Source organism: Mixophyes fleayi, chromosome 8 (genome assembly GCF_038048845.1).
Source record: "Mixophyes fleayi isolate aMixFle1 chromosome 8, aMixFle1.hap1, whole genome shotgun sequence".
NCBI classification, from domain to species: Eukaryota; Metazoa; Chordata; class Amphibia; order Anura; family Limnodynastidae; genus Mixophyes; species Mixophyes fleayi.
In genome coordinates, this window is record NC_134409.1 from 54784805 (window position 1) to 54811701 (window position 26897).

The window sequence follows — 26897 nt, forward strand, 5'->3', positions numbered from 1 at the left end:
AGACTAGTACTGAAATGCGTATGTTTGCACTACAAAAATCGACATACATCCAACTCTAAATGAAGCCCAAAGTGTACATTTATTTTCCAGGGCAAGTGCAGCTTTTTGCTTGTACCTTAAACTGATTTTATTATTGCGTCTAAAGTTAAATGTAAAAGATTGTGATTTCTTAAATTTTAGTTCAGTATGTTCAATAAATAGATCTAATAGTTAACAATAGTGTACATTTTAAAAGTCTGGCTCTCCCAACTACAATAATGCCATGTCAATGCAGCTTCCACAACGAGTTGGGCTGGGCTGGTTCCAAATGCAATGCTTTGGGCCAGAATTTTTATAGGCAGGGTCGCACGCTTCCTGTTGCCTTAGACTGGGTACACATTACAGGTTTTTCATCTGACTATGGGGCCAATCACACGATAAACGCTTGTTCGGCCCGATATTGCATTAGTGTGCACGCTTTGAAAGATTATCGTTCCAATGCACATCGTATCGTTTGATTTAATTTTAAACCTAACTAAAAATCTTTTTTAACGATGGAACAATGTCGTTCCAATACTGCAGTGTGTATGCACTCATTACCCGCAGTGTCCATAGTTCTCTATGTAGCGTGCAGAGTTACAATCTTTTCAGCCGATGGTTATGACAGATGAAGAGCACAGATCTGAAGGTAAATCTTGTAAAACATGTATAGTGTGTAGACATGAATCGACATGCTGATCGGGACATTTTTTATTTTCAGTTAACTATATCGCATCGGGAGAAATTTTCTGTAGTGTGTATCCAGCCTTAGAGAGGCAGCATTTGCCCAATTAAGCTGGGTACACACCTATGCAATCATACTTCAGATGCAATGTCTTTAATGATTTCACTGTTTGAAAGTCCCAATGAGCTTCATGCATACACACACACAGTCATGGCTAAAAGTTTTGAGAATGGCACAAATATTATTTTTTACAAAGTCTGCTGCATCAGGTTTCATGATGCCAATTTGCATATACTCCAGAATGTCATGAAGAGTGATCAGATGAATTGCAATTAATTTCAAAGTCGCTCTTTACCATGGCAATGAACTTTATCCCAAAAACATTTCCACTGGATATTAGCCCTGTCACAAAAGGACCAGCTGATATCAGGTCAGTGATTCTCTCGTTAACACAGGTGAGAGTATTGATGAGGACAAGGCTGGAGATCACTCTGTCATGCTGATTGAGTTAGAATAACAGACTGTAAGCTTTAAAAGGAGGGTGGTGCTTGAAATTATTGTTCTTCCTCTGTTAACTATGGTTAGCTGCAATGAAACACGCGCAGTCATCATTGCTATGCACAAAAAAGGCTTCACAGGCAAGGATATTGCTGCTAGTAAAATTGCACCTAAATTAACCATTTATTGGATCATCAAGAACTTCAAGGAGGGAGGTTCAATAGTTATGAAGAAGGCTTCAGGGCACCCAAGAACATCCAGCAAGTCCCAGGACCGTCTCCTAAAGATTATTCATCTGTGGGATTGGGGCACCACCAGTGCAGAGCTTGCTCAGGAATGACAGCAGGCAGGTGTGAGTGCATCTGCACACATAGTGAGGCGAAGACTTTTGGAGGATGGCCTGGTGTCAAGAAGGCCAGCAAAGAAGCCACTTATCTCCAGGAAAAACATCAGTGACAGACTGATATCCTGCAAAAGGTACAGAGATTGGACTGCTGAGGACTGGGGTAAAGTCATTTTCTCTGATGAATCCCCTTTCAGATTGCTTGGGGCATCTGGAAAAAACGCTTGTTCCGGAGAAGGAATGGTGAGCGCTACCATCAGTTCTGTGTCATTCCAATAGTAAAGAATTCTGGGACCATTCATTTGTGGGGTTGCTTCTCAGCCAAGGAAGTGGGCATACTCACAATTTTGCCTAAGAACACAGTCATGAATAAAGAATGGTACCAAAACATCCTTCAAGAGCAACTTCCCCAAACCATCCAACAACAGTTTGGTGATGAACAATGCCTTGATGGAGCACCTTGCCATAAGGCAAAAGTGATAACTAAGTGGCGCGGGGATCAGAACTTGTGGTCAATCCTCAAGATGTGGGGGACAAACAAAAACCCACAAATTCTGATGAACTCCAATCATTGATTAGGCAAGAATGGGCGGCCATCAGTCAGTATGTGGCCCAGAAGTTAATTGACAGCATGCCAGGGCGAATTGCAGAGGTCTTCAAAATGAAGGGTCAACAGTGCAAATATTGACTCTACATAAACTTAATGTAATTGTCAGTAAAAGCCTTTGACACTTATGAAATGCTTGTAATTTTACTTCAGTATACCATAGCAACATCTGACAAAAAGGTCTAAAAACACTGAAGCAGCAAACTTTGTGAAAACCAATATTTATGTCATTCTCAAAACTTTTGGCCATTACTGTATACAATTTACCTTCAAATCTGTGATCATCATCCCTCATAACCATCTGCTGTAAAGGCATTGTTTCGTCATTGATCGTGATTTTTAGGAAGTTTATAAAAGCAAATCAGCAGATGCTATGTGTTTCAGTATGATAAAACTTGATTGTGGGAGCACACACACTCTTGCAGTAACTGACCAAACGGTCGTGAATCGTGTGATCTGCATAATAATTGTATAGGTGTGTACCCAGCTTTACATAGGCCTCTTGCTGCTCCTTCCAGATCTTCTCTGTTACCTTATCTTGCTTTTTAAAAATGGCACTTACTTCAGTGGCTTCACTGCCTATACACGTGTGAAGCAGCCTATTGATTGGGTGCTGATAAACTCACTCTGACACGCTTTCCCCACACTCCCAACACCAGTCACTTTAGTGTTTTGCTACCCCCATTTTTGTGTGTGTGCATGCTGTCACCCCCTTTGTGTATCTGTCTCTCTATTCCCCCTTTTTGTGTCTATACCCCTGTCTCCAATTTTGTCTGTGAATCAGTCTGTCCCCATCTGTCTCTGTCTTACCATGTGTGTTTCTCTCTGATTGTGACCCACAATTGATTGTGTTTCTGTACCCACACTTACATGCAAAAATGTTCTTCATGAAGGAACTGGAAGATTACATAAAGAGTTCTTGTGACCCCTCAAACTGTTTTTTAAACAACCCACCATAAAGAATTTAAGAGTGGTTTTAACAGTTTTGTCATTCAAACTATATTGCTGGGTTTTTCTGGCTTAAAAACTTTACTTTTGTAAAAACAAACTATAAAAAGAAATTATTTGCAACAGAAGATCTCACATAAACTCTATTTACCAAATAAAATACTCAGAAAATACAGATTGTGCTGATTGCATAGTTACCACATATACACAGATTTACTTAATGTAGGGTTATACACCTTGGTAATAACTATGCCACTTACATATTAAATGGAATACAGTTGGGCAAAATGTAAATGTTAAAGGACTTACTAGTTTACATAAGGCTGAATGGCAACACCCAGTGTCAGGCAGTGGCTGCAAAGGTGAATAAAATTCTTAGATGTAAAAAAGGGAAAGAAATGCATATAATGCAAGCATAGTATTAATATTAACGCACTAGTTAGACCATATTTTGCATATGGGGTATAGTTTTGGCAACTTACTGTAAAAAGGACATTTGTGTGTTCACTATCTTTCCTACTACCTTCACTCTCCGCTTTCTAGGTGAGTTTTTCCATAGGCAAGAAGCACATTCTGCACTTGCTTGATTCTATTTGTAGTTAAGAAAAACAGCCACCCACTTGGTTCACGTGACTCATTGGAAAATTGTTTCATGAAGTAATGAGTCACCAATAAGTAGATAGCTGGAGAAAAGCAATATAAAATCTTGGTAAGACATGCAAATGTATAAATTTGCTTAAGGTGACGTGTGAGTGTACATTTGGGCGCATGTCTATCACCTAGCTCCCTGACTAGTCATGCTTTGTGTTTTGTCTGTTGTATGGGCTGCCAGCCATTGCCCTCCCCTTGTGTTTTCATTGTTCTGCATTTTCTATCTGTAGTGTAAGCTGATGTCTAGTGAAGTTGGTCTGGGAACCGTGACCTCTAAAGTAGTCCATTAATCCCTTGTGGGGGTCCTGGTGAAAAGCAGTGTTCCTATCACTGGTAATAGAAAGACCAGTACAGGGGAACAAGAATAACCTTTATAATCAAATGCAGTAAAATAAAATGAATAAACAAAAGTGTGACATATCATGTGAAAGAATCCATATATCACTGCCAGGATGCGAATGAAGCATCAAAGTCGCTTCTTCATGGATGAACTCCATGGGCTTGATTCATCCTGGCACGCATCTGCTGATTTTGAGCGTATGGTATGCAAAATCATGGCCTGAACCGGGAAATACGTCCGTGAAGACAGCCCTGTCTGCTCCATCTTCAAAGGCAAAGGACTCTGGGCCTGATTCATTAAGTATCTTAACTTAAGAAACTTCTTATTTCAGTCTCCTGGACAAAACCATGTTACAATGCAAGGGGTGCAAATTAGTTTTCTGTTTTGCACATAAGTTAAATACTGACTGTTTTTTCATGTAGCACACAAATACTTGATAGCTTATATGTACACTGAAATTTAAAGCTGATATTTGTGTGCTACATGAAAAAACAGTCAGTATTTAACTTATGTGCAAAACAGAATACTAATTTGCACCCCTTGCATTGTAACATGGTTTTGTCCAGGAGACTGAAATAAGAAGTTTCTTAAGTTAAGATCCTTAATGAATCAGGCCCTCTTAATATAGCCTACTATTTTGGAGAGAAAGTGGGGCGGGGAAAGGACGTTTAGTCCATTTACAGTACGTGATTTGCTAAACAAGCACACACAACAACATCCGAGTCCAGCTCTGGCCATCTCAAAGTTACTTGTTTTTCTGTCGTATCTCTTACTCCACCTAAAGGGCTAGTCTAATTACTGATCAGTAGTGATGACAGTCTCGTATGCCTGCTAGAACATGTGTTTGCAATCATGAGGAACTGTATAAATGTATTTTATGCTCAGTAGACTTTAACAGCTTCCTAATAAATGTATTAAAAAAAAAACTTTTTTAAACTGTTTTAGCATTAATGCCTATATTATTAACATGTGACATTAATTCACTAATTTTTTTTTTCCATTGCGTTCTTTTGCAAATTTAAAAAGTATATTTCAACTATATTTTAGATCTGCCTCATTTTCCATGTTCATATATGGGTTTTGAGGAAAGATATTACCTATGACATCTATAAAGGAAAAAAATAATGTCTGGGTGTAGTATTAATATAGTAAGTCATTTAATAACTAATTGTCTTTAAAACTCTGTTGAATTATCTAACTGTAATATTTGTAAAAGGATGCTGGGAGCATATTTTCAATAATCCTGAAAATTATAGCTTGCTTGGTTGTATTTTGTCATTAATATGTCATTTTATTTTTTATCTGCCTGGTTCACAGCTTTAAATAATAATAAAATGGTAAAAACTAAATAAATAATAATAATAATAATAATAATAACAGTCAGATATTACAACCATGTGATTGTGCATTGAACATCTTAGAAAAAAACAAGTTCAGTGCAGACTGTAGAGTAATATATTGGTTAATCAGCTTCTCTGCAGGCTCACTCCTTCCCTTCCCTTAATCCACTCCATGCATCTTCAATCATCTACACCAGGTTTTACACATCACCCAGACCTCTTGTACCAGCATCCTAGCTGCTCTATCAATGAGAGCAGAGTGTGTCTGTGCTGTTGTGTACATGCTGTGGAAGTGATGCTCTGTGCATATGTACAAGATATGGTTCCCAGCATAGTGAATGGAGTAATGTGAAGAGAACTATAGAGCAGTGCTGGATGATGGAACAGCCACGAATCCTATGGACATGCAGTCTCTCTTTAGCTGTCCTGATGTTCCTTCAGCTCAGATGTGAGTTCCATTCATTTTTTATTGAACTTCAACAGTAAATAATGTATCACTAATTACTTATGTTATAAACTCGGGACAACATAACTGTAACACTTTCCTATAGAAAGAGATGCACTTTACACTTATCTGGAAACCACAATCTTTGTTAGTAATTACCATATATATTTATGAACTAGAAATATGTTTTATAACACTGTACAATAGAGATAATTGTAGGCTAAATGTGTGCGCATTCATAAATAATGTGCTAGGACTCGGAGCAACACAAAAATGTGCATACTGCATGCAGGCATGTATAGCAGCAAACTATTACAATGCTTACAAATTTAGAGAATTCAATAGACATTAGTATAAGGGGATGAGATTCTACCTCAAAAATGTGCAACCTGTACCCTGCATTTGGAAGTTTTACAACTTTTTGGGAGACATGCCGGGCTTAATGCAATACTGCTGGATACTTATGGATTTACTATTCTCTACAGCAGGTGCAGTTACTTTCTTAGGACAATCTTGGTTGTCCCATTAAAAATCTTTATATCAGCATGCTTAATCTTTACACCTCTCCCGATGCATCTTCTGTATGGATATTAGACTGATCAAATATCTAGAACTGTAGTACTGTATTTTCCACCCAGAAAGTAGCCAGGGGTGGCTTATGGGAACAGAGTTTTCCCAGTTTTTTGTATTTCAAGAATAGGGATCTTATTCATGTCTGATATGATTTATGTATAGTCATAAACTATGTCAAGGAAAAAGCTTCCATAATTGTCATGTCTCTGGTTTTTCACTTATCGCCAATATTCACCAAGGACAGTAAAAATCAGATATAATTTAGTAGAAAATTCTTGCTGTTGGCCCGGGAATAAACACATGAAGACTTCGGTCATTGATTGACAGCAATGACTGAGCCCTGTGTCATTCAGTTGTTCACCTAAACACTGAACACTGAGATCTATCCCATCTGGTCATCCACGTGTGTATATCAATTTGAAACAGATCTGGTTGTTCAGAAATCAGGTTCAATAACTTGACCTAATATGTAGTTAGAATGATTGGAGCATAAAATATCATGAAAACTGTACACTATACACAAAAATACAAAATCACATTTAAACTCAGTGCATGGAAGGTCTAAGCACATTTATTCATTTAATAGTAATCCTACCTCAAAGTAAAAATGCATGAGATAGATCTATAGCTAGACTGAGAGACTTACATCATTTCTGCAATTTTAGCTTTGAAGATTAGAGGGTTTATTTACTAAACTGCGGATTTGAAAAAGTGGAGATGTTGCCTACAGCAACCAATCAGATTTTAGCTGTCATTTTGTAGAATGTACTAAATAAATGATAACTAGAATCTGATTGGTTGCTATAGGCAACATCTCCACTTTTTCAAACACGCACTTTCGTAAATATACCCCTAGGTTGCAGTGGTGATCAGCATTACATTTTTCTCCATATATGGTACTTAGTCCAGGGGGGTAAATGTATTAAGGTCCGATTCTAGTAAATCGCTGATATTCTGCGACTTTGCCGTCCAAATCGAAAACGGCAATGCGATTAAACTTGCCTTTAAATAAATTGCTGCTTTAAATTTGGCCAGCAAAGTTTCTGAATATCAGTGATCTGCTAGAATCAGAGCTTAATACATTCCACCTGGACTTTGCTGAGAAGCATTGGATCACATTATGAGACCAGTGCACCAAAGCATCAACCTGAAGTGATCACAAAGCCCAAGTACTAGGTAAAACTTTTTCATGGATTGCATCAGAGTGCATATATATATATATATATATATATATATATATATATATATATATATATAACAAATTGCACTGTATTAAAATACTGGATGCCTGTATTGAAACATAGGTCTACCTACCTGTAAGATTCTTTTCTATGCAGGCATAGCTAAGCAGTATATTTCTGTGCACCACTCATTTAATGCTGGGTCATCAATTTATTATATATGGTATTTGTAAATAAAAGACAAATGATCATTATAGGGATTTATAAAGGGGGGCGGTGGAGTAATGTTCTATTTCACTGGAGAGCTCTTTAAAGTAGACTTATCATGGATACATATCTTTTAATTCCAGATTATATCATATTTTATATCATACATCACAGATTTAACATGTTGACTTTTTGACCTTAAAGTTTTATTTTTTAGTTATTTATTTTATTTTTTATCTTTATGATCCATCACATTTACCGGCAGCTACCATTTAATGTCACGAGCATCATTCGTAAATATGTTGGGACATATAGCAATAATTTGGTTATTTAAGTTTAACATAGATAAATGTAAGGTTATGTATTTAGGGATCAAAAACAAGCGCACAATTTATAAATTGAATGGGATAAAATTAGGGGAAACTATAATGGAGAAGGATTTGGGAGTGCTCATAGACAGTAGACTTAGCAATAGTGTTCAATGTCAAGCAGCAGCTGCAAGGGCCAATAAAGTATTGTCATGCATAAAAAGGGGCATAGACGCAAGGGAAGAAGGTGTAATTTTCCACTGTATAATTCATTGGTAAGACCTCATCTTGAATACGGAGTACAGTTCTGGGCACCACTCTATAAAAAATTAATTTTGGAACTAAAAAGGGTTCAGAGAAGGGTGACAAAATTGATAAAGGGTATGGAGTCATTAAGTTATCAGAAAAGGTTAGCCAGTTTAGGCATGTTTACTTTAGAAAAGAGGCATATAAAATAGGATATTTTTACAATGTACAAATATATTAAGGGTCAATACAGAGAACTTTCATGGGAACTGTTTACCCAAGGACTGTACACAGGACACATGGTCTCCCCCTAAGGTTATAGCAGAGGAAGTTTCACAACCAGCAATGGAAGGGGTTCTTTACAGTAAGGGCAGTCAAGATATGGAAGTCACTGCTAGGGAAGGTTGTGGTGGCAGATTCAATTGATATGTTCAAAGAAGGGTTAGTCAAATTTTTAGCAGAAAAGGGTATCCATGGTTATCACCCTTAATTAAAATGAAGGATAGTAGTGGATCCAAAGCCATTATTTATAAGGGAGGATGGTAACAAGGATAGATATATGGCTTTTGGTGCTTGCATTACATTGTGCATTAAATCCCCCTCCCCACATAATCCCTCTAACCCAGTGGTTCCCAAACTGTGTGCCGCGGTTCCCTGGGGTGCCGCAGTGATGTCACAGGGGTGCCGTGATCAGGGCCGGTGGTAAGCAAGGCCGGGGTCTACTTGGTAATTATTTTGGCTTAGGGGTGCCTTGAAAAAATTATGGACACTCTAAGGGTGCCTTGAACTGAGAAAGTTTGGGATCCACTGCTCTAACCATTAAGCACGTGAGAACATCTGTGGTAGCCATATAGAAAAAAATGATCAGAAACTGAAAGAGAAAGTGCAATGGGGATCAATTTAAATCTACCAATATGATATTTTAAATGGAGGTAGGTTCACTTAAGTTATAAATGAACCCTTACCATGTACATATACTCTAACATAGACATTTATACTGAGAAGTATGTATTCTGTTTGTTCCCTGAAGATGTTTGAACATACATTTGTAAAAATTACTGTACAACTTGCTTGACTGATGATTTTGTGTGACGCATGTTTATAAACAAGGGATAATACTTGGACCTCTTCTGTTATATAATCATGTAGTATATACAAAGAATATTCCCAGATCAGGTTGATAGGTGCCTCATTGGTGCTTTTGGGGGAGCTTGCTTCTGCCACAATCAGTCTGTGTTTCATGCTTTTCTCCATCTTTCTCTTCATATCATGACACTGCCCCTGTCACATGCAGCTATATCCTCACTTACATAATCACACATAACTCATATGGGCAGGTCACTGCTTCCCACAAGTTTAGCGCACTCTTCTCCTAATGTACTTTGTGCTGCTGTGAACATTCTGATGATCTGATTGGCTCTAGGTTGTTCTGTCCTTGTCTATGGACAATGGCGAAGTAAAATAAAAAGTTGCTCAGACACACATTCGAAATTAAATAATTTGCATGTATCTCTGATACAATAAAAGTCTGAATTAGTAAAAAAATTCAAGAGGCATATAACATTGAAAGGAGTGATTCTAGCCATTCATTCAACTACAAAGCTTCTAGAGACATCTTGGTGTACATGTGCCCATTTGAACAGTAGTTATGTCAGTACCCGGGCAGACAAGGGGTTAAGAGCAGGACAAAGAAATACTGAAAGGGCTCATGTAATCTAGGTCACCTTCTGTCTCTGTCACTAAAGCTACCGACTTACATTTTATGAGATCCCCAAATACTAGTAAAACAAATAAACACACATATGTTAATATAAATTAATAATTTTGTACAAAACGATCTGAATTACTTTAGAAAGATTGCTTTATGATATATGACCTATGTCTATACATTGAAAAGTGATACTGTATCTTTAATGCACGTAGGATTGATTCAGACTTTGCATAATAGAAGGAGCAGCAATAGAATACTTAATCTTTCACTGTAACTCCCTTCTTACAGCAATTCTATTTTTCAGAGAGCTGTCTGTTTTAATCCTTATTATTGTGATACAGAAGCTGAGCTGACACTCTTAATACAGTGCCCAAAGGAGATGGCAGAGACATGGGTATATGATTTATAGAGGGAGGTTGCAATATATGTGAGAAAATATAATATTTAACACACTTATTTTTCTATGTAACGCCCCCTCTTATGTTCATATCCCTCTCTTTTACCTCATTGCCACCCTCATTGTCCCCCTAATGCCTTTTTTGGCCATACTATTTGCCCCCTCTTATTGCCACCCTTATTGTCTCCTTTAATATGTCCCATTGCCACCCTTATTGTCACCTTTATAAATCTCATGCCTATCATTGTCACCCTCATTGCACCCTATTTTATATTGCTTATTGCCACCCTCATTGCCCCCTCTCATATCGCTCATTGTCGCCCTCATTGCACCCTATTTTATATTTCTTATTGCCACCCTCATTGCCCCCTCTCATATCGCTCATTGTCACCCTCATTGCTTCCTCTAATATTGCTTATTGTCATCCTTTCATATAATTTATTGTCATCCTCATTGCACCTTCTCATATTACATATTGCCACAGTCATATCTCTCATAACCACCTTTCGTATCTATCATTGCCTTCTCGTATTGCCATCGTCATTGCCCCTCTCATATCTCTCATTTCCTACTGCCATGTCTCACTGTCATCCTCACTGTCCTCATTGACCCCTGTTATGTGTCATTGCCATTCAATTGCCTCCTTTCAAACTACATTAATACCTTTTGTCTCTCAACACTAAATAGGCTTCTAACAGTTTCAGAAAGGGGTTCAACCTCCAGCAAGACCATACTTACCAACTTTGAATAGTTGGTTTCCGGGAGCCTGTGTTGGGAGGTGGGCGTGATGGGGGGCGGGGCTTCAAAATGAGCATCATTATGGACCCGCCCCCACGATGGCATGACGCAAAACGCGTCATTTGACAGCAGGGGGTGGGGCCAAACGCCGCAATTCCCCGGGAAGCTAATTCTGCCCACTTCACTAGGAAGTAAGGCACTTCCTAGTGAAGTGGGCAGAATTCGGGAGATTGCCACACTCACCCGGGAGTCTGGGAGACTCTCGGAAAATGCGGGAGTCTCCCGGACATTCTGGGAGAGTTGGCAATTATAAGCAAGAAATTAAAACTCCCCTCACACTCACATAATATAAACACACTGACCCCTCACACACACATAATATAAATACACTGGCCCCTCACACTCACATAATATAAATACACTGGCCCCTCACACTCACATAATATAAATACACTGGCCCCTCACACTCACATAATATAAATACACTGGCCCCTCATTCTCACACACATAATATAAATACACTGGCCCCTCATTCTCACACACATAATATAAATACAATGGCCCCTCATACTCACACACATAATATAAATACACTGGCCCCTCACACACACATAACATAAATACACTGGCCCCTCACACACACACATACACACACACAATATAAATACACTGACCCCTCACACTCACACAATATAAATACACTGACCCCTCACACACACATAATATAAGTAGAAGTGCCGGTATGACATGCTGACTCATCGTCTCATACCGGCACACTTCGAGCACTGGTTGTCCCCCAATTCAAAGTATTCCATATAGTTGCCCCCCAATTCAAAGCATGCCACATAGTTGCCCCCCAATTCAAAGTATGCCACATAGCTATCCCCCAATTCAAAGTATTCCACATAGTTGTCAATAGTTCTGTTTCGGCCATCTCCAGCTGCCTGGATAAAATAAAGATGATGATACAATGTACTGGAAAAGATTCTTATGCCAGTAGTTGAATGTCTGACTACATTTATGCTTGATGCCTCAAATTAATGACCATGTTTACTATAATTTCTGCTAATTTGTTCAGCTCCTTAAATTATGCTTGAGCAACTGAATTTTCTGCCGTGTCAGTTCACATTCTGATCTCGTCTTTAACTTTTGTCAGCTCCCGCTAGGTGGTACAGATTCACAGGATGCCAAAGATTAATCCCAAAACTCTTTCTTTTGGCTCATGAAATGGTGATACAAGTTTGTGCTAATCTCCCTTGTTACAGACATAACATTGTTTAGCTGTTATTATCAAAAGACAGCCATAAACATACCTAATACCTTTAATATTATTATTTCATGACACAGACAGTATTTTCACTCTTTAGCTGCCAATGTTTCTAGTAAATCTTCTTATTGTTCTTTATTGTATGGTTTTGAGTATATCACTTGCATGTCAGGAATTCTTGTAAGATATAGGCTCAGAAGGCTTTGTCTGCCGTTTGTGTGTTTATCTATGTGTGGGACACACAGGATTGGTACCCAAAGATAAGACAGATGGATGTTTTTCTTTTGTGTCTCTAGTTGCCATGACAATGCTTTTGATGAGTATCAACAGGTTTCTATGGCAACTAATTCCATGTTGAAGTCACTGACAACATTAGAGCTCTGATGCAGGAATAACACAGGTGTTTATGTTTCAAATGAGTATAAAGGACTTGAGTAACACACTTAGATCTTATGTTGTGTAGTTTAGCTTTTTACCTGTATTGATAGTTTTTTTTTTCATATTGGACCTACCATTTTTGTTAAGTTAATCTGCTGTAACTTTAAGTGAATGCCAAATCAGGGCTTCACTGTGTGTGCACTGCCCCCCACATATGCTCAGAAGAGCAGAGTGAATAAACAGCCACCCTCACACACACACACACCAATTATATTATGACAAACAGTGATTACGGATTATGCCCAGGGCCGCCGAGAGGGGGCGGGTACATTTTACCCGGGCTTGCCAGGGGGCCCGGGCCGGGCCCACGCTTCTAATTTTTTAATTGTTATTTTTTTTTTTTTAATCTTGCGGTTTTTTTTGAATGTTTTTTTTTTTCCGCGGGGGGGGGGGGGCGTTTCGTTGGTGGGGGGAGCTGGAACAATAAAAAACAAAAAAAAAATACTCACGTGACCGCGGCGCCGCGTCCCTCCTCTCCTCTTCTCCATTCACACTGACTGTCGGGCGTGACGTCATCAAGTCACGCCCGTAAGTCAGTGAGGAGCGCCGGACAAGACAAAACCAGAAAAAAGAAGAGAAGACAGAAGAGGAGAGAAGAGAAGAGAAAAAGAAAGAAGCTGACAGGAGGTAAGTAAAGAAACGGAGAGGCAAGGGGAGGAAAGGGACAGTGCTATAAAGAAGGGGGAGTAAAAAAACGGGGGAGAGAGGCTGAGAATAAATAAAAAAGGGGAGAGAAACATAGAATAAATAAAAAAGGGGAGAAAAACATCGAATAAATAAAAAAGGGGAGAGAAGCACAGAGTTAAAAAAAAAGGGGAGAGAAACAGAATAAATAAAAAAGGGGAGAGAAGCACATTTAATTGTGGGGACTATTTAAGATGGGGTGGTTTGGGGGCTATTGAATATGGGGGTGAGTTTAGGGAGAATGAGGTCTATTTATTAAATGTGACTATGAATTTATTAATGGCAGTGATGGTTGCGGGAAATAGGTATTGCTAGGCTGTTTGCAGGAAGGGAAATAGGTTTATTTATTAAATGTGAATACTATTATTTTAATGTTGGGGCTGGAGGAAGGCCTAATTATTAATCGTGGGTGCTATTAATTTAACGCTGGGGCTGGCTGTAATTTTATAAATGTAGCCATTTTTTCCCCAAATAGGTCCTCCAAAATTCCAGGATACAGACAAGCCGCAACTAAAGAAAGCAGCAGTCACAGGTGGTTAAAGTGAGAAGAACAGGTAGGAGAGAGCAGCAGAGTGTGTGAAATGTTGTGATTCTAGTAGGGACAATGGCAATTTTTGGTGAGTGTTGTGCCCAATGTAAGGTGCAGGCCAAGACTGAACTCTTTGTGTACACACTGCATTCTTTGTATACTACACTGTGGTGCTAGATGTCTTAAAAGTCAGGAGTGCTGGGACATATGTGACGCTCTGGTGAATTCAGGACCTAGTTATTTTGATGTGCTAGCCACGCCCCAACGGCGCATTGCCATGTCCCCAAATGTATGACCACACCCCCGAAAATTTTTGCACCGCCGTTAGGCTAGCTACGCCCCAACTGCGCATTGCCACGCCCCAAATGTATGACTACACCCCCGAAAATTTTTGCACCGCCGTTAGGCTAGCCAAGCCCCAACGGCGCATTGACATGCCCCTGAATGTATGACCACACCCCCGAAATTTTTAGCCTCGCCGTTAGGCGGTGCAAATTTTTTTTAGGGCTTACTCGACTATGAGGGGGGCCCCATGAATTTGTTGTATCCGGGCCCTAAATTCCTCTTGGCAGCCCTAATTATGCCACTTTGTGAGATGATAGTTAGTTACATACTTTATGACAACAGACTTTCTATGACAAAAATAAACTAATTCTAGATGAGAAAATATTAGAGGGAAAAAAGTCATTATGTAAATTCAGGGTGTGTAACAAAATATGTTTAAAGGTTGATACACATTGGGGTCAAGAGGTGGTGGATTTTTAGTGTAGATGAGTACTGGCAGACTAGAGGTGCAGAGTCTAACAGACTGCTTAGTATTCACCAGGGATCCCCACAAGGGAGCTTGGACTTAGCTGCAGGATATCGGCAGATCGCGGCCCTCAGATCTGACTCTTGGTGACATATTCAATTCTCGGCGGAAAAGCCGAAAATCTCGCGGTCCGTGCACGATTACCTTTATTACTGTAATCGTGCGCAGAAAAAAACGTTAATACGGTAATTTACTCGCTGGATTTCAGCTCACAGCTCCCTGAGCTGCGAGCTGAAATCCAGCTATCTATTACCGTATTAACGGTAATAGTTTTTCCACGGCGTGGAAAAAATAGAATTGAATATGCCCCTTGGTGTAACGGGCAAGTTAAGCAGACTGGATAGTAAAGAAGCATAGAGCACAATCAGAGATCAGATGAATGGTCAAACCTAGCCTAGGTCAGTAACACAAAACTCTAAAGCAAAGATTGAGCCTTATATACTAGCACTGAGAATTGCTCAGAGTGCTCCTTAAATACAAGCACCAGGTTTAAATTCGGCATGCTAGTGACGTCACCTGACCGAAACTACAGAACAGAGATAAAGAAGCAAGAGATGCACACAGTCGCTCCTATACACTAGATTGGTAAACCAGCGCTGCGGTGGGGTGCCGAATCAGGTAATTGACAAAGGGCTGATGCAAGATTGTGGGACTTCCTTCCAAACCATTGGCCCTAGTTAATAGGAGATTAGGCTAGCAAACATAGGAACTGAAAAATAGTTTGCAAAAGACAGTACGTCTCATAATGTCTATTTAAGTTCTGTTATGCAGCCCCCAACCCTGTATACAGTGTTTAAGGTGGGTGCTTACCAGTGGCATATATTATTACCTACCTATACCTAATTGTTAGTAATACCTCTTCCTATACACACAAGTATGCCACTGGATTTTCTTACTGTTTTTACTACACTGCACACTTACATTCATATAATTAAAAACCTATACCTCCAAGGTACATATCCTTTGTTGTTGTTGATATTACATCACCATGTTTTCTGTATTCTGGTTTTGTATTTTTGTGTTCCACATGGTTTTACATTTCATGAATTCATGAAATTACATTTTCATCTTCCATCATGGCCAAAAATATTGCCACCATTGCACTTTTTCCAGTAACTCACACTTTCCTCTAAACATAAGTTGACATTAACAACAGTGTTTGGCCTCCACAATTGTATCTCTGTTAATTTTACAGAAGTGTTTTCTATTCTGAATTTCATACTGTATTTCCTTCTAAATTAGAAAGTGGAATGAACTGGCATTGACACACCTACTGACCTAGACTTAATATTTGGCAGCACAGCCTTTGCTGAAAATAACTGCAATTAACCACTTCCTATAGTCATGGATAAGTTTCCTGCATCTCTCTTTGGTGCATACTGCCCAGTTGTCCCAGATGGGATGGGTACCTTCTCTCAACTGCTGTTTTCAGATCTATGGAATATAGATCTGAAGGGATAGCTGGCAACTTCAGAGCTGTCCAGTGTTTTGTCTTGAACCATTCCTGGGTGATTTTGAAGTCTGTTTGGAGTAATTGTTGTGCTGGACGGCCCATGACCTTTGATGGAGACCCATCTTTTTGACAACAGGTTCAACATTACGCTCCAAAACTACCTGGTAATTCCAGATTTCATGATGCCCTGCGTGCATTCAAGGTACACATATGCAGCACAGCAACCCCAAAACATCACTGAACCTCCTCCGTGCTTAACTGTAGGGAAGGTGTTCTTTTCTTTGAACACTCCAAAAACATATTGGTAGGTTAACTGGCTGCTCACAGAATTAACACTAGTGTGTGTGTGTGTTAGGGAATTTAGAATGTAAGCTCCAATGGGGCAGGGTCTGACGTGAAAGACAAATATTATCTGTACAGTGCTCCGGAATTGGTGGCGCTATATAAATAAATGGTGATAATGATGAATGGTGATGATGCTTCATTGTGCTTTCTGTAAGCAGAGGTTTATTAGTTTTATTATTATCCAACCCTCTCAAAAAGCAGAGCAGTATGAAGTGCGATTATCCCTGCAGTCGGGACAAAGTCTTAACTTACAGTCACCCAAAATCTGGGCTTTCCAACCAGAATCAATATAGTTTGCAGACTATCCTGTTCTCTACCTGTTCTTGTAGTGTTTACTGCCTGCTGCTGGTGCCTTAAGCTCAGTTACTTGTCTGGATCCTGGAATGATGAGGTCCTGTTTGGAGAAATGAGATGTACATGAAATAAGTAAAGTCTAGCAATGAGTAAACACTCTAGGCCTTCCACCACCCAACCGAATCTGACATTAAGCCAGTAGCAACCATACCTAACAATTAGACAACCCTCCCTATTTATTTTAATAAATATACATATTGCCCCAACCAGCCCAAACCTTAACCTAATAGTATTTAAATTGAATAAATAAACCTATTTCACCCATAAAGAGCTCAGACAATAATCATAATTTCACAAATAATAGTCCTCCTTTGCTGTCTTCACCTTTCCATCTGGCACTGTATGTTCTGTCTTATTCTCCTACGTGCACACATGGGATGGCACTGATGTAAGGAGGTGCGCACCCCACCTGTGACATACTGTCAGAATGGGAGAGAGGGGAAGGCACACATAGAAGGGATGTTAGGAATGGATCAGGACCTGGGGGAAACATGTGGTTGTGCAAAGTCATATCTACCTACTACCTATACAATATAGCTCCCATATTAGCAAGTTTCCTAAACAGCTGTACTTTGACTGTCCCGCATAGCGAAATGTGGAGGGAAAATGGCTGTTTGTCAGATCTGTCACATTTAGGCATTTAATGACACTGCTGTGCTATGTGCATATCAATTTGGCTTCCACTGGGAAAAGAACTGAAATTGGCTTTCAACTGAAAAAAACAACTATTTAGACATACTCTACCTGGTAACACCTTCAGCACGCTTCACTGTCCTTACGAGTTTGGGCACCTGTAGCAGGTCGGGATATTAGACAGTTGCACTAGGCTGCACGCAGTGTGGTCACGCTGGCAGGTGACGGGGAGGGGCTAGTCACCAGGACGCAGTGTGAGAGGAGCAGACACAGGAAAGAAGTATTGATCTTCCACTGTACATACTTCTGGGTCCTCAATCTCACCGTTACCAGCCGGCTGCTTGTAAGGGCTTCTAAGCAACTGGAAACCCCCCCTCCCTAAGTGTGCGCACTGAAAACCATATAATAATCTAATTTGCAACCCTTGCACTGTAACATGGTTTGTCTAGTTTACTTCTTTTTTTTTTACTTCTTTTTTTTTGCCTAACTCTCCTTAATAATGCCCATAGACTTGAAACTTGGATTTTAGTGAGTAAAATATTTGAAAGGATGCTAAGAAAATAAATCAATAATACAGTATCAACATGGTCTAATGAAGGTATGAATGTACCAAGTAATATGATTAGTTTTGTATAAGGAGGTAAGTAGCATTGGCAGTTAATATATATATTTTGATTTTGCAAAATGTTCAATACTGTTCCACATAGCAGACTAGTAGATAAGGTTAGAGTACTAGAACTAGGAAAAAAATATGAGCATGCGTAGAGAATAGGTTTAAGGATAGAAGACATAGTAGTTAGAAATGGAACATATTCACACTAAAGTTATTAGTGGTCTACCAAAGGGATCAGTATTGGGCCATCTCCTTCTCACTCTTTTGTATAAGAGACCTGGAAGATGGCCTAAGAGGAGGATAGGACTGTGTGAATATAAATGTTGTTTGAAGGAAGAGCACAGTCTTTTGTTTTGTCTGTGATATCAAAGTTCAGCTATCAATGGGTTTTCACTTTATGTCTGAGGAGGTGTCGGCTATAAAGTTACCGACATACAAAGGTAGTTAAGCCTGAACAATGACCTGGGATACACTGTAAAAATAACATTCTGAAGTAGCCTGGACTCCAAAGATCCAAATCCTACCCATCAGTAAATTTCAGTAAAGCATCAAAAAGACATGAAAGCAGCTGGTGGCCAATTACTTTCTACTTAACATCTTGCATCTATTTCTACATTAGTACCTTACAGATACATTAAAAACAAAGGTATTGTCAGTGCTTATCTTTGTGAATATAAATCCTTATGAAGCCCAGCAGAAGTTGTGTCTGTGAATTTAAAAAGGTAATTAGTGTACTGGTGATAGCCTAAATGTTCCCTAGATGTTTCATACAGATTGAGATAACAATTCAACACTAGTGTTGCCTCATGCTTGCTCAGGGCAAAACCAGACAGGTGCCAGTGTTGTGAAAAATGTTTAAATGTGTACATCATGCTGTGCAGAAAGGATATACTTGATGAAGTGATATGTCTGCCGTGTGCCACTAAGTAAATGCTAACAGCGTGCAGTATTTCAAAAAGTATAGCCAATTTTGATATCCACTGGGCAATGCAGATTCCATTCAGATGCTCACCATAAATGCAGAGCCTTTTCCGATGATCATGGTAAATTCAAAGCCCATGTTATGATGTTGATAATATGCAGAGCCCATTATATTCACCTTTATACAATGCAGGACCTATTCTGATGACCACATTAAAATGCAGAACTGATTGCAACAAAGTTTTGCTCCAGCAACCATGGATATCCTAAATACGGCACTCGGAGTCATGAATCACTTCCTAAACATTTCATCCCCAATAGTCTATTATTATAAATATGATTCAGTACCAAGGGTCATTTGAGCTTTCCTCAAAAAACAAAGTCATAAGCTACCAGCATGGTAAGCCATCCTTCAAAGACTATCAGACGCAGTAAGAAGCTTCTTTGTCTATTTGGGAATTGACTGGTGGCCTGTTAGAAATGGATCCACATAAGGTTAGTAGTGAGAATTATTGTGGTTTTCATGGGGCTGCCTAAAGGCCTGTGCTATTCATCAGAAGCTACAGCGTGCCTAATTAGTGCATCATAAAGACTGTGTTTCTTTGTAAGTGAGTCTAACCACCCACCTCATATTCAGGGGTGGAAGTAAGTTTAAATATGAACCAAAGTAGGGAAGATTTGCTTTTATTCTAGAAATGGTTTTACTTCTCTTGTTGTTAGCACTAAAGAAAACAGTTTTAAGTCCAATACTCTACTATAGCACTTACGCAGCTGTGTAGTTGCTGGTTATAAAAAAAAATCTACTTTAAACAGCTTCCCCACAACACTAAATATGTTATAAACCAGTAATCAGTAATCTAACTGCACAACCAGAGCCATAAAACCAAGGTGCACTTTTTATAAATGACATACCTTCTAATATGATCCCCTTCATCCGATACACAATGGTCTTCTCCTGTTCTTCCTATTTATTTTCTAGCTGTTGTAATCAGTGTCAAATTGATTCATTCTTGTTGACAGTGTTTTTTCCAAAGCGTTTATAGTTAAATATGTGGAAAAAACTGGAACTGACCATTAAAATGATTCCTGCTGTGTGAAAGCAAGGGAGCTCTCCTGTTTGTGTGTTATCTATATAACACAGTACCATGTGACTGCAGAATTAGCACAAGACTGCCAGCCCTATTTTAAGAATTTGAGCAATAAGATAGGAGATCTTTTAAAGCCCATGATGATGTTAGAGGATGAACCAGGTTTATGGCTAGGCTTGCATGAGGGCTTGGGACTATTTGAACTTGATGTAGGTATAGATATAGGATGTGGGCTAATGGAAAGTCAATGAAAATGTCAGTATTTGTATTATAAGGTTAACCTTTGTATTTTTATTTAAACTTTATTTTTTCACTGAAATTTAAAGGTGATCTAGAACATGCCCTACCCTAACTATAAATCTGTCCCCACATTTTAAATTTACCTCCCCCTCCAATACAATATGGTTTCGCCCAGGTACAAAGTTACTCCTTTTTTATGCTTTGCTTTCTTTAATATCTCAGGCCCTAAGACACCAGGAAACTGAGATAGAAGCTTTCCATTTCAGACTCCATTGCTAAAAAAGAAAGTATAATGGTGGACCCTGTTCTAGTGGGCTCACCAGAAAATGTACACATTTTTTAGGTGAATCATGTTGGCCTGTAGGTTTTGAAAATGTAGCGTAGTGAATAAAAACTTCGGACCTGGGATGTCAAGGGCCTATTAATATGTGAAATGTTGCTATGCTCTCTTAAATGTCTCTTTTGTACTTTCTAGGCACAATTTGTGTCAGGAACACAACACACTGCTCTTCTCCTCCATGTACGGAAGTCTTGCCTTGTTCATCGATAATAGGCTGTGGGAGCTCATTTGATCCTTGCCTCTCAAATCCTTGCCCAAGGAATGCCACATGCCAGGTAACCCTTAATACAGAGACCTATGAGTGCCGCTGTCCTGCAGGCTTTAAGGGAAGAAACTGTGAAATCCCTATGAAGAGATGCTTCAGAAATCTTTGCAGACACGGAGGAGAGTGTTATATTACTGACAGAGGTCCCACATGCTTTTGCACTGTCGGCTACAAGGGAACATTCTGTGAGGCTCCTGAAGACGAGTGCCTTTGGAATCCCTGCCAGAATGGAGCTGTGTGTAGGGACAGGGGGAATGGACAAGCATGTTACTGTGTGCCTGGATTCCAGGGGGCTTTATGTGACATTGAAGTGGATGAATGTATCTCTTACCCCTGCCAACATGGAGGCAAGTGTCTGAACCAAATTGGAAGATACACATGTGTTTGTCTGCCGGAGTATACAGGTAAAGAGGCCACAAGATCTACTTTTAGATACTATTGTCAATTGTATAAAAAACTCAATGGGAACTGTAATAGCTGAAAAATAATATATGTGAATAGTGTATTTATCTATCATCTTAAATTCATTTTGAATCTACACAAAACCCTCCCATAAAAAAGATAATAGAAAAGTAGGTACTCCCATTTAATGTAAAAGAACCCATCTCAACCTCTCACAAGATTTGAAACCGATAGACGGATAGATGCATATATACACTGGAGGATTAGAATCGTTCTCACAAGAGTTTATAGGCTATAGGAATAAATTATATAGGGGATAACACAGAAGGTGTTCCATGTACATATAAAAGCATAGGGATCCAGACTGCACATGTTCAGAGCAGAGCGGGGGTCCAAGAGGCTACAGTGACATGCAGAGCCCCTACACAATTTTTACTATGGGAACTGGCGATACACTATTCCGCTCCTGGCTGTATATATTGTTCAAACAATCTATATGAAAAGTGTATTTTCTGTGTAACTCTGGTATGTATGAAGTGTGTTGCCACTGTATACACTTTGATGACTAGTGATGTCATATATTGACAAAGATAAGACTATTTGTTGACGAATTCACACCTATCATGTATTACATAGCAATAATTATGGTTATTTCAGGTAATGGAAGGTAAAAGTACTAAAAAGATGTTTATATAGTACAGGTTACTCTGGAGCTAATATTGAGCTGGATGTTTGAGGTTTTAGTATAAAATATGCAAATTAATACTGCCCATTTCCACAAATAAACGTATGACTCCTTTCGACTGGATAAGGGAGTTAGTGGAGGAACGTGGCGATTAAACGCATTCAGAGTACATTAAGGGCGAGTTCACATAATTGTGACTGAACGTGATGCAGCTATTCCTGTCAATAGCTATGTCACCTGAGGACTGGTGCAAATACACACTGATAATGATGGACACCAGCACTAGCTGGCTGCTTCTGATTGGCTGATTGTGGGTGGATTCACCTCTGAAGCCTCTGAGTGCTTTCTTCTTTGCTTATGACTATGTGACATGGCTATGTGGACATATTGTACCAGGAAAGTTTTGCTACTTTCATTGGTACACGAGAAGGAAGATTATACCTGCTATATTATAGAAGGTTTATTGTACCAGGAAAGTTTTGCTACTTTCATTGGTACACGAGAAGGAAGATTATACCTGCTATATTACAGAAGGTTTATTGATTGAAAGCAACCTAATAGGGAATCAAAATAAATGTTAAAAAGATTGTTTACAAATGAAGCAGTCACTGAGCATTCTCAATGCACAAATTTGTGGAATAAAGGTACCTGATATACGCCTGACATAAACCTGGTGCTACTGGTACAGAGCAGGACACATCGTGAGATGCAAAAATAAAAATATTAGGGATCTGCACTCCCTGTAGGTATAGAGAAACTCACAAACATGCTGCTATAGTGGGCAGGAGGTGGAGGGAGGGGAGTTCCAACCCTTCAGGTAAGATAACAATGTTGGACCATGAGGTTACAGTACTATTTTTAAGCTGTTTATATCAGTGCCTGAATGCAATAAACTGCAATATTATACTGTGTTATATACATAAGCCTGTGTTCAAAAACACAGTTTAGTACTCTAACCTCACATCTCTGCGCCAGGGGGTCCAACATCTTGAGATTTGTCTGACTGAGCATATTTTTACATGCGCTTTTTTAAACTTTGTTTTTGGATACATATAGGTCAAACTCAGCATCAGCCCATCTGTTCTTTTCTTCAGACAACAGAATAAATAAGTCTTATCCTTTGCCAGATTTAACAACAAATAACCATATTAGAATCACCAAAGTACAAATTATTCTATCTAAAAAACTATGAAGGGTTGCATGTAAGCCTCAGATGCGATCTTGATCTCAGTGGTTGGACACCCAGCACACCTATCTTTTCATTTTCACCTCTGAATACAGCATTCTAAAATGTAATTTACAAACACCGAAGGAGAGAATAAAATGATTTGGGAATAACTATATTTCAGCTTTGCCTTACAAATGATACAAATGAAACAAAGTAAGTAAAATGTATGGAACGATTGTGTTAAATTTGTTGACCAAATGACTCTGTCCTGGATCTTGTCTGAATTTGCACTGTATAAAACTCATTTAGAGCAGGCCGTAATTTTGCATCACCAAAGCAGGTGTAAACTTTTGATGCAAATTTGCAGCCTGAGGTTTATATTTAAAGACAGTGATAATTTATGGCCACTTCATGATACAACATGAGCATATATCATACTATTCTATATAGAGATGAGCGGGCTCGGATTTCCGAAATCCGAGCCCACCCGTACAGTGCGGATCCAATGGGATCCGAGCACTGTTCGGGAACTTCCGGGCGCCAAACGGAGCCAAACCGATGCTATGACATCCAAGTCTCGCGTCGGATCTCGCGAGACTCGGATGTCATAAATTCAGCGCTAGCGGCCGCCATCTTCATTCTGGCTGCGATCACTCGTGAGAGAGGTTGCAGTTAGGGAGCTCCTGTCCTTGTTTTAATATTAGTGGTACTTTTGTGCTTTGTCCAGTGCTCTGTTCTGCTGAGTCCAGTGGTGCTGCCTGTGTCCTGTGCTCTGTCCTGCTGAGTCCAGTGGTGCTGCCTGTGTCCTGTGCTCTGTCCTGCTGAGTCCAGTGGTGCTGCCTGTGTCCTGTGCTCTGTCCTGCTGAGTCCAGTGGTGCTGCCTGTGTCCTGTGCTCTGTCCTGCTGAGTCCAGTGGTGCTGCCTGTGTCCTGTGCTCTGTCCTGCTGAGTCCAGTGGTGCTGCCTGTGTCCTGTGCTCTGTTCTGCTAAAAAAGAAATTAAAAATTATACAAAAATTATAAAAAATAAATTGAAAAAATAAATTAAAAAATTATAAAAAATTATCCAAAAATAATTGTAAAAAAATATAAAAAAATTATTTTAAAAATACTAGGTACTGTTGTATAACTCTAGTCCAGTGGTACTCTCCTGTGCCGCAGATAATTTGTAAAGGCTTTGCCGAGTGTGTGTGGTTTAGGGCTCTCTTGTGCTGCATATAATGGAGTACAAAAATTTGGAGGATAAAGTAGGGAAAGATCAACACCCACTTCCTCCTAATGCTGAAGCTGCTGCCACTAGTCATGACATAGACGATGAAATGCCATCAACGTCATCTGGCAAGGGCGATGCCCAATCTCCTAGAGGGCATGTAAAATCCAAAAACCCAAAGTTCACTAAAATTAGCAAAAAAAGAAAATTGAAAACATCTGAGGAGAAACGTAAACTTGCCAAAATGCCATTTACGACACGGAGTGACAAGGAACAGCTTAGGCCCTGGCCCGTGTTCAGAACTAGTGGTTCAGCTTCACCCAAGGATCTAAGCCCTCCTCCTCCCCCCCCCTCCAAAAAATTTAAAAGAGTTATGCTGTCAGCAACAACACAGCAAACAACTCTGCCTTCTAAACAGATGACATCACAAATCCCCAAGGCGAGTCCAAGGGTGTTGGTGGTTGCGAAGCCTGACCTTCCCATCACTGTATGGGAAGAGGTGACTCCATCCACCATTTGCAGCACACCCTCTGCATATGCTGGAAGGATGACCCACAGTGTAGATCCAGATTTGGATAATCAAGGTGTCAAGGAGGCTATTGATGTAGCTGGCGTTGTGGAGGAACTTGACGAGGAGGATGCTGATGTAGTTATTTTAAATGAGGCACCAGGGGGGGAAAAAGTGGATGTCCATGGGACGAAAAAGCCCATCGTCATGCTTGGTCAGAAGACCAAGAAATGCACCTCTTCTGTCTGGAGTTATTTTTACTCCAATCCGGATAACAAATGTATGGCCATATGTAGCTTATGTAAAGCTCAAATAAGCAGGGGTAAGGATCTTGGCCACCTAGGGACATCCTCCCTTATACGTCACCTGAATAACCTTCATAGTTCAGTGATTAGTTCAGGAACTGGGGCTAGGACCGTCAGCAGTCCAGGGACACCTAAATCCCTTGGTCCTGTTGGATACAGACCACCAACACCCTCCTCGTCAACTTCCTCCACGATCTCCATCAGATTTAGTCCTGCAGGCCATGTCACCAGCCAGACTGAGTCCTCTTCAATACGGGATTCATCTGAGGAATCCTGCAGCGGTACGCCTACTACTGCCGCTGCTGCTGTTGCTGCTGGTAGTCGGTCATCTTCCCAGAGGGAAAGTCGTAAGAACGCTACGTCTTTCACCAAACAGTTGACCGTCCAACAATCGTTTGCCATGAGCACCAAGTACGACACTAGTCATCCTATGGCAAAGCGGATAACTGCGTCAATAACAGCAATGTTGGTGTTAGACGTGCGCTGCATACTCTGTCTGATTTAGCAGAAGCTTGGCATTGCCCTTGATAAGCAAATAGGCTTTCCGTGATATTACATTGTCAGGGATTAGGCTAAACAGAGTGTCATGGTATTTGAGATCCCTACCTTACCTACACACAGCGTATACAGCGCTGCTATTTGTTCTATCATATTAATGTTTAGATAGGGTCTCTCCATATTAACACACTCCGCTTGCTCACATCACCCAGTGAAGCAAGCGCTATATAAGTGCCAACTTTTATACACGTTAGGCAGCGTCTTTAACGAGAATACAGTATCTATATAATTGTGAGTGCTTTAAGATCTTACATGACCTTTAATCAGGCCACTTTAATCGCTGCTCTATTACAGATCTCTGTACAGTGATCAGCATGCATATTTTTGTAGAACCAATTTAAATATATAAACAGGGTCTCCTAGAATACGTACTATTTTATTTAAAGGAGTTTTAAGGGGCATTACACTCTAATAGAAAGACTCATCATTTCTGAATAAAAAAAAATGCTCTAATTCTTGTTAAGTTCCCAAAAAGAGGAACTGCCATTTCTATTACTACTTTCTTTCTTTATGTAGTTCCCAAAAAGAGGAACTGCCATTTCTATTACTACTTTCTTTCTTTATGTAGTTCCCAAAAAGAGGAACTGCCATTTCTATTAATACTTTCATTCTTTATGTAGTTTCCAAAAAGAGGAACTGCCATTTCTATTACTACTTTCTTTCTGTATTTCCAAAAAAGAGGAACTGCCATTTCTATTACTACTTTCTTTCTTTCTTTCTGTATTTCCAAAAAAGAGAAACTGCCATTTCTATTGCTACGTTTTTTTTTTTTTTGTAGCTCCAAAAAAAAACAACTGCGGCCTTAACTGCTATGTTGGTGTTAGACGTGCATCCGGTGTCCGCCAT

General features: G+C 39.6%; 1 protein-coding gene across 3 annotated transcripts in view; it reads left to right on the forward strand.

The window, feature by feature from the left end:
* Positions 1-5630: 5630 nt before the first annotated feature.
* Positions 5631-26897, forward strand: part of CRB1 (crumbs cell polarity complex component 1) — a 71912-nt gene continuing 50645 nt past the window's right edge. For 2 of the 3 annotated variants that reach the window (XM_075182583.1, XM_075182584.1), the window contains exons 1-2: positions 5633-5878; positions 21088-21621. In XM_075182583.1, coding sequence (XP_075038684.1) covers positions 5806-5878; positions 21088-21621 — 607 coding nt within the window. In that variant the 5' untranslated portion in view covers positions 5633-5805. Of the gene's footprint in view, positions 5879-21087; positions 21622-26897 lie in introns of all 3 variants that reach the window. The other variant, XM_075182585.1, reaches the window with a different exon arrangement.